The sequence below is a fragment of the Aplidium turbinatum genome, chromosome 6 (genome assembly GCF_918807975.1).
Source record: "Aplidium turbinatum chromosome 6, kaAplTurb1.1, whole genome shotgun sequence".
Classification (NCBI taxonomy): Eukaryota; Metazoa; Chordata; class Ascidiacea; order Aplousobranchia; family Polyclinidae; genus Aplidium; species Aplidium turbinatum.
Genome location: NC_137477.1, coordinates 20,152,285 through 20,161,156, shown reverse-complemented (window position 1 = coordinate 20,161,156; position 8,872 = coordinate 20,152,285). Strand labels below are relative to the sequence as shown.

The window sequence follows — 8,872 nt, the reverse complement described above, 5'->3', positions numbered from 1 at the left end:
TATACAGTACATGCATATGTAGGCTAATGATATCACCGTTCTAACCATAAAGAACATAGAGAATAATTATATTGAATGATAGATTGCACCACCAGTCACACGGAACTACACCCACACGTGCTGCACATCAATAAAAATGGACTCAACAGAAAAGTTTGAAGATTGGATTTCATCATTGAGCTATCAAACTCAAAGATAATCAGTTCAGTTCAGTTCAGTTGTTTTTTTATTTCTGACCATCATATCAAAACAATACACATCAACATAGCAAAGGTCAAGAAAAAGGTAGAAGCGACAAAACGCGAACGTTAAAACGTGCTTGTGATCGAAGTAAGTTATTGAGTTGAAAAAAATTTGGCACGGTCGCAACACCTTCAGAAAAATTTAAGATATAAAGGGAAAATAAAAAAATAAAAAATGTTACAAAACAAATAAACATATATAGGCTATAACTTTATTAGCCTACATAACTTTAGCTGATATATTGAAGATTTGTATGGACAGTTGCTATGAAGATCGGCCATGGTGCGTTATCAAGAGTGCTGATGGTCGTAAGGGGAACACGTCTTGATGCGTTTAGCTCATAGCAAAGAGCAAGGCAGGCAAAGAAAACCCCACAAAGAAATCCTACCACGGGCAAAGCCATTTCAAGCGCAACGCACCAGGTCTTGCACGACTCACAAAATAGATAGGCTATAACTTATGGATATGGCTATGGATATGGCTATGGATATGGCTATAATCAAACTATTGTGTATCAAATGAGTGAAGATCTTTTTTTGGAATTCCCTCTCTGATTTGCCGTTTTCGCTACCTTTTCAAAGAAATTCGGCTTTCAAAAGTGGGTGGGCCAGGCCCACCCAGAAAATAAAGTAGGTGGGCCCATGCCCACGAGGCCCACGTGGTTCCTCCATCCCTGGGCCCCCTCCCCTGATAACGACCTGTGCACACACACTTCAGGCACTGCAGAAAAACTGGTTTTAATTTTAGTTTCATTAACTAGGTGGCTAGTAAAAATATTACTTTTCATGGTCTTTCCACTTGTGTGTTGATCCGAAATAAAATTTATCGGCTATTAATTATCGGCGATAATCAAATATTGCCTTTGGCGATAACGATAAACGATAACTGAAAAAATAATTGAGCGTTAAATAGATGGTACAATGAAATGTAGCCGATTAAGCAGGTTTAATTGTAACTTATCAAGCTACAGTGCGCGTTTTGTTATGCAGACATTGACTAATTAGTGCCAAAGTTTGCCTAGAAACATGTAGAGATTTTTTTGCATGGCAACGCTGTTGTGTTGGCGTCTGCTTCCTACCAAAGTCATCTTAGGTTTCCTTACCTTGCGAGACGTTTCCTTGCGAGTTTCACGGCTTTCAACGGCATTGGCTTGGCTATCTTTTGATTCGCTTGAAGCTTTGGTTCTTTTCGATTCGCTGGAAGCTTTGAATTTAGCAGTGTGCTGCTTTGGCTAGTTGATTTGTTTCATGTTGAATAAATTGCCATGCCGGACAATCACTCCCCAAAAATATATTTTGATACTGTTAGAACGTTTTAATACTATCGGATTATAATTCATGTTGAAAGACGTATCCCCCCAACCGTTGTTTTTGCCACCCTAAAAAAATTTTCTATCTATGTCACTGGTATTAAATGAATGGTATTAATGAATTTTTTGTTGAAATACAAAAATAAACCTACTGCTACACCGTTATGGTTAGCGAATCGCCACTGCTGCTTGCTGTACTAGTGAGTGATCAGCCTTGTGCTGATAGCCGGGAAGAACGCCCCTTCTTCGCGTAAACCTACTGCATTGGGATAGCTTTGTATTCCACAATGATTCAGTTCAATTTACATGCAGTAAAGACAGCAGTGGTCTGCAAAAAGGTACCGTAATAAAACTCCAATAATATGTTTGAGATTGAAGCTAAAATAATACGGTACATTTTTTAGCAAGTTTAGAATGTACCAATCTCATACTCAAATGAAATCAGAAAAGTCTCATTAAATTGCCTAATTATTAAAATATAACAGTAGGCTAAAAATGTGCTGTAAGTTGTGCTAAATAGATATTTTTGTCATTACCATACTTCAAATGAGATGAGAAAAGTCTCATAAAATTACTGTACCGTACCTAATTTATTAAAATATAACTGTGAGTTGTGCTAAATAGTTATTTTTGTCATTAAACAATGATAATGATAATTTTGCAGTTTGTTTTAACACATTTCTATATGATGGACAGAAAGCTAATATTGTTTATCAGTTTTTATTGATATAAAAAACGAACTGGTACGTTAGCCTACTGTAGGTTTTATGCAAACTGCTAAATTTCCAGCGAATCGGAAAGATAACTAAGCCAATTCCATTGACAACAGTAAAAATGAAAGAAATGGTGTTTCAGGCAGCATAAAACTTATGGTATTGACACTTTTAAAGGTACAGTTATGCAATTGGGATATCATGGCTGAAGCTACATTTTAATAGATGCTGTTTTTATATGTCTGCCCAGACTAATGATTTTCTATTTTTATGGTTTAGGTTAGGCCTAGTTTGCAACGTCAAAATTTCAAAATAATTCTATGATTTGTTGTAGATGACCTAAAACAGTTTTCAAGAGTGTGTTTCTTTCTGATCAGTCAAAATGCAAAGTGATACTCATCAGAGAGAAACTAGGGAAGGGACTGGGTTTCCTAAGCCAAAAGTAGTTGTAAGTGGAACACCAATGCCAAGTAGTGCCAGGAACATTAAAATTCAGGGAGAGAATATCTCTGCAACAAGTATCAGTAAGATTATTGTATTGAATTGGTTGTTGCAGACAAAAAATTGAGATAATTTTAACTGTAAACTTTAAGTAACTTAATTAATATAGAGTTATAGACCAGCGGTAGACCTCCCTAATCCCCGGACTTTTTTTGTTTTCATCTATATTGTGACTTTTCTGCATGGGTTTTCAATGCTGATTTCAAAAATATGCATAAAAAATTTTTCGATCAACGTCTGGGAAGTTATTTGCTGTTGCTTAGCAACAACTTTTCATAAAAATTACAAAAATCTCCTTTAAAACCCCTTTACTTTTAACCTAGTATCCTGATATTTAGATTATCTGAAAGCATTTCTTCTGCTGAAAAAAAAAAAAAAAAAAATTATTAAAATTGGACAATCGGTACCAGAGTTATGACCGTTTAAGTACCCAGATTATGCAGTCACGCATGACTGGTTTTTGTTAATTTATTGCCAAATAATACTAGAAAAATGGTGAAAGTTGCTGTCAAGGGTTTTTTGGGGGTAAGGAGTTCAAAAAATATATTAAAAAGTGTCTCAGAGCAACAGAAAAAAAGTTATTAAAAATTGATACGAACAGTCATGCATGAATGATTTTGTCGCAGTCGCTTCATTCCTACAACGAGATGTATTCCTTAGGCACTACAAACGTTAAATGCCTGGAGTCATATACAGTATAACGTGGAACCGATCATCTCAATGTAGCTAATATCTGGGTACCCATTGCACTTGATGTTAGAATACACGCTTCATTGCTCGGAAAGAGCTCTGATCAAGTGCAAGATGGTCACAGTCCGCCACAATTTCAATAGCATCTCTTACCCAGCATAATGTAGTCTATGTATCTAAATCATGTGGCAAAAAATGGATTAAGTCAGCTGAACTTAACGATAACCTTCTGTAATGCATTTCAGGTTTCACTATTGATCAGTTAGCATTTTCTACTTGTATCTTGTATGATTATATAACGTATTGTATACACTTTTGCTGTCTAATATTCCGTGTGTATTCATGTATCCATCATGGAGCTGAGGAAGAGTAAAATAAACAATGGTGGTTTGCTTGGTAATTTGCAGCCTTTAAAACATTTTAAGGACAATTTTGACCAACTACTGGAGATGTTCTTCAGAAATACATATATCATCTTCAATTAAATCCTCGTAACCACCAGAGTGGGAAGCTCGCAGCTTGGGATACAGCAGTATGTCCAGCAAAAGTATGGCAGCCTGCTTGCATTCCACTGATGACAAAACAAAATACCGGTATCCAAAACAAAATTATTCGTTTGGTTGATATTATACAAGAAATACAAACATGACAAAAAGGAATCTGCTGCCTTAATTAAATTTCGAGAAACACTGACAACAAGATTTATGATATCTGCTAAGAATGTCGAAAATCTTATTAACAAAAACAAAACATTGCTACCAGAAAATAAGGCAGAAGATATACAGTTTCTTACAGTTTCAATGCAGATTCTCAGCCATCTACCTCAGGACTTAATTTCCTCTCCTCGTCATCTTTCCAATAAATTAAGTCGAATCTGCACTGAGAATCTGCATTTATCTGTAAAAAATGTCTTGTTTATGCATCCGTATCAAAAATTAATAGGTATGTTACTTTAAAAATCATTAGGCTGTTAAGCATACTGGGAATAAACATCGTCATACTTTATTACCTTTATTCGATTCTTCAACAATGCATAATTCTTGAAGCGTTTCAACCTCTTTCTATCAAGGGGTCCAAGAGATGCTGGTTGGTTTGTTTCAAGTAATTTAAGAAACTGTATACCTTCTGCCTTATCTTCTGGTAGCAATGTTTTGTTTTTGTTAATAAGATTTTCGACATTCTTGGCAGATATCATAAATCTTGTTGTCAGTGTTTCTCGAAATTTAATTAAGGCAGCAGATTCCTTTTTGTCCTGTTTGTATTTCTTGTATTCATCAACCAAACGAATAATTTTGTTTTGGATTGTCATCAGTGGAATGCAAGCAGGCTGCCATACTTTTGCTGGACATACTGCTGTATCCCAAGCTGCGAGCTTCCCACTCTGGTGGTTACGAGGATTTAATTGAAGATGATATATGTATTTCTGAAGAACATCTCCAGTAGTTGGTCTAAGTTGTCCTTCCTAAAATGTTTTAAAGGCTGCAAATTACCAAGCAAACCACCATTGTTTATTTTACTCTTCCTCAGCTCCATGATGGATACATGAATACACACGGAATATTAGACAGTAGAAGTGTATACAATACGTTATATAATCATACAAGATACAAGTAGAAAATGCTAACTGATCAATAGTGAAACCTGAAATGCATTACAGAAGGTTATCGTTAAGTTCAGCTGACTTAATCCATTTTTTGCCACATGATTTAGATACATAGACTACATTATTCTGGGTGAGAGATGCTATTGAAATTGTGGCAGACTGTGACCATCTTGCACTTGATCAGAGCTCTTTCCGAGCAATGAAGCGTGTATTCTAACATCAAGTGCAATGGGTACCCAGATATTAGCTACATTGAGATGATCGGTTCCACGTTATACTGTATAATGACTCCAGGTATTTAACGTTTGTGGTGCCTAAGGAATACATCTCGTTGTAGGAATGAAGCGACTGCGACAAAATCATTCATGCATGACTGTTCGTATCAATTTTTAATAACTTTTTTTCTGTTGCTCTGAGACACTTTTTAATATATTTTTTGAACTCCTTACCCCCAAAAAACCCTTGACAGCAACTTTCACCATTTTTCTAGTATTATTTGGCAATAAATTAACAAAAACCAGTCATGCGTGACTGCATAATCTGGGTACTTAAACGGTCATAACTCTGGTACCGATTGTCCAATTTTAATAATTTTTTTTTTTTTTTTTTTCAGCAGAAGAAATGCTTTCAGATAATCTAAATATCAGGATACTAGGTTAAAAGTAAAGGGGTTTTAAAGGAGATTTTTGTAATTTTTATGAAAAGTTGTTGCTAAGCAACAGCGAATAACTTCCCAGACGTTGATCGAAAAAAATTTTTATGCACATTTTTGAAATCAGCATTGAAAACCCATGCAGAAAAGTCACAATATAGATGAAAACAAAAAAAAGTCCGGGGATTGGGGGGGGAGGTCTAACCAGCGGTCACCAACCTTTCTTGCATGTAGGCCACTTTGGCACTTAGGAGAGCTGTGGCGGGCCGCACTAATAAAATTTTGGGTAGGTTGACTCTTATGCTAGAAAAGAACGCATTTCGTACCCAGTATCCAGCATTACATGTTCTTAAATCTTAGAACACCACAGCAACAAAATTAGTTGAACAACGCTACTACCAGTCGAACAACACTTTTGACTTCTTTAACAATGTCTAATAAACGAGGCCACTTGTTTTGCGCACTTATAGCAAGGCTAGCGGATTCTTCAGAATATTCATCGCCAAGCAAGCGTGGTGTTGTCACTTTGCTTCACAAAAGATATCTTGCCATTAAAAGTTTCAGTAAACATGGAAATGTTTGACACATCGCAATACAGACAACAAAAGTGACCTGCAAACATATCAGCGAAAAATAGGCTCCAATAACAGAGAGAAAGAAACCAGGCACCATGAAACAAACGCTTGTGGAAATCATCGAAAAAACGTTTCTATCGTAACTCATGAACAGTGTTCCCTCTAAAAAAGCAATGAGTTGGTTTTTCATCCTTTTTGTGAGAGTCTATAAAACCGTCTTTCCTTGATTAATAAACAAATGTGACTTGCGGTGCTTATCAGCATGGCAAGAATTGTTGATTAACAACATTTTGCATTACTAAGCTAAATATTTTCATAATACCAGAAAAAGTCTTTAAAGTTATATATAATATTTTTCCAATTTATTATAAATTAAGTTGGCACATTGACCTATTTTTCCAACAAAAACTTACATAAATTAACACTGCTCGTGAAACCCAATAACGATGAAACGAACACTAGTGTTTACAGGACATTTACAAACTTAAAATAAGCAACCCTATGCTCACAGACATTTTCGAAATTCAAAACAGACATTTTAATCAACCACTGGGATAGTGGGGTTGGACAGCGCATTAAAATGACTTTAAACAACACCTACCTGGAACTACAATCTAATTGGTCGGGCGGTAAAATGGTATGCAAAGCGAAAATATGCTTCCCGGAAAGTATTTTTTGCCTTCATGCTGTTTAACTCCTTAAGAAAAGTATTTTTGGTTATACTAGTGCGCTGATACCTTCCGCGGGCCACACATAACAGCGTGGCGGGCCGCATGCGGCTCGCGGGCCGCCAGTTGGTGACCCCTGATATAGACTATATTTTTTTGGAAATTTAAAGCATTTACAATTTAAGTGGAATTTGTTTATTTTAAAAATGTACTGTGCAATATATATAAACATTGTAGTTTATTGTAGTTACATTTATTGTATTTAATTATTGTATGTTTATTGTATTTAATTATTGTAGTTAACCACTTATGTTGCCATAATACAATTTTCGAAAATCAGCTTTGTTTTAGTGATATTAACTGATTTCAAATCTAATTCCATAGGCCTTGTAGTAAGATTGAAAGATTATAAGGTTTTGCTTTGCAGATTCTTTGGAGTTTTCTCGGCGAGCAAAAAATCGAAAATATTCAGTTTATACTCGTCGTCGCAAAGCAGAAAATCTCATGCTTGCTATAGTTACTCCAATAGCTATAGTTGGTGTTATTCTCGGCCTTATTTTGGGTAAGTAATCCAACCTTTGCAATAAGGAGAAGAAAGAATGGAAAACCATGCAGTAGGCTAATAAGCCTAGTGGTTCTAGAATAATTGAGTTGTGCGTATCAGATACTAAGATTTGAGCCAACTACTATTTTCACTGAAAGTATAAACTTAATAAATTTGATATCCTACTTATTGTCAGGTTGTGAGCTAGCAACCAATATGTTCACATGCTTTTCAACTCACTTCACTGTATATGTTATTTTAGTATTTCGTTACTGCAACACCCCTTGCAACTTTTCTGGGACTCCAACAGAACAACAAGTTGTCGAATGTCAAAGTAGGTTCAGTTTATCTTGACATATTATGCTACGCACATTTTAATTAGGTTTTTAGTCGTAGCCTTCTATTATGAAAGTGTTGATATCCATAGGCGTCGATTTTTTCTTAGAAGAGAGGAATTCTGGGTGGGCGAGAATTTTCAAACAGATTTCATTGAATGTGTATGTTTGCAAATTCGCAATGGTTCAGTCTTCGAAATAAGCATATTTTTACTTCGGCAAAAACGTTGCCGAGGCCAAACGGCAAAATTTGAAATTGCCTCGGCAATTACTGTAAATATTTAGTAGGAAAAGATTGTAGGTACTAAAACATGTAAAATGAGAAGCGAAATATATACTAGAGTAGTCTATTACGAACGCATTGTTTGATTTGTTGTGATGTAATAATACCAAAAGTAGCGAGAAAGCGAGCAACAAGATGCGCACGCTATCACGGTAATTCACGTTAAAAAACTAACGGGGAGGGGAAAGTAAGTTACTTTTGGGTTGATTCAACATTTGAGTCAGCACAAATCGATATAATTTTTCCGGCGGGTTATATTGCGTAACAACAATGCCCAATAAGAAATTTACGTTTGTTTTACACTAATTCGACATGTAGCGACGTTGAATTATCATAAAATAACGTTAATTGCTCAACCAGGTACAAGTAACATATTAATAGCTCCCTGCGAGAAGATCGCCTCGATTTATGTAAGCCATGGCGACCTTTATACACAGGCCATGGCAACGTGCAGCTTAAAATTTGACTGAAGGCCGATCTGTTAGTAGCCAAAATCGCGAGTATAAGTTGATAGTTTGAGTATTAGTTGATAAATAGAGTCTTTTTCTATATTTTGTGAGAGTTTGAGTTACTTTTGTGCTGTTTTTACCATTCAAATAACGGAATAGATTTTGGCACTTGTACTGGAAATCCAAAAAGCGTTTGGCAACACCAGTATTTCGAAAAATATTGTCATTTTGTCAACATAATTTTAGGAGTTTTGCAGTGATTTATCAGCCTACATAATTTCGGCACAATTGGGACACTGCGAGCAAC

General features: G+C 35.7%; 1 protein-coding gene across 1 annotated transcript in view; it reads left to right on the top strand.

Annotated features, from left to right (window-relative positions):
• Positions 1 to 2,598: 2,598 nt before the first annotated feature.
• LOC145772491 (SCO-spondin-like) overlaps positions 2,599 to 8,872 on the top strand; it is a 40,183-nt gene continuing 33,909 nt past the window's right edge. Inside the window, exons 1-3 of the mRNA XM_082584366.1 lie at positions 2,599 to 2,789; positions 7,382 to 7,516; positions 7,761 to 7,832. Of these exons, the coding sequence (XP_082440492.1) occupies positions 2,648 to 2,789; positions 7,382 to 7,516; positions 7,761 to 7,832 (349 nt within the window). The 5' untranslated portion in view covers positions 2,599 to 2,647. The remainder of the gene's footprint in view (positions 2,790 to 7,381; positions 7,517 to 7,760; positions 7,833 to 8,872) is intronic.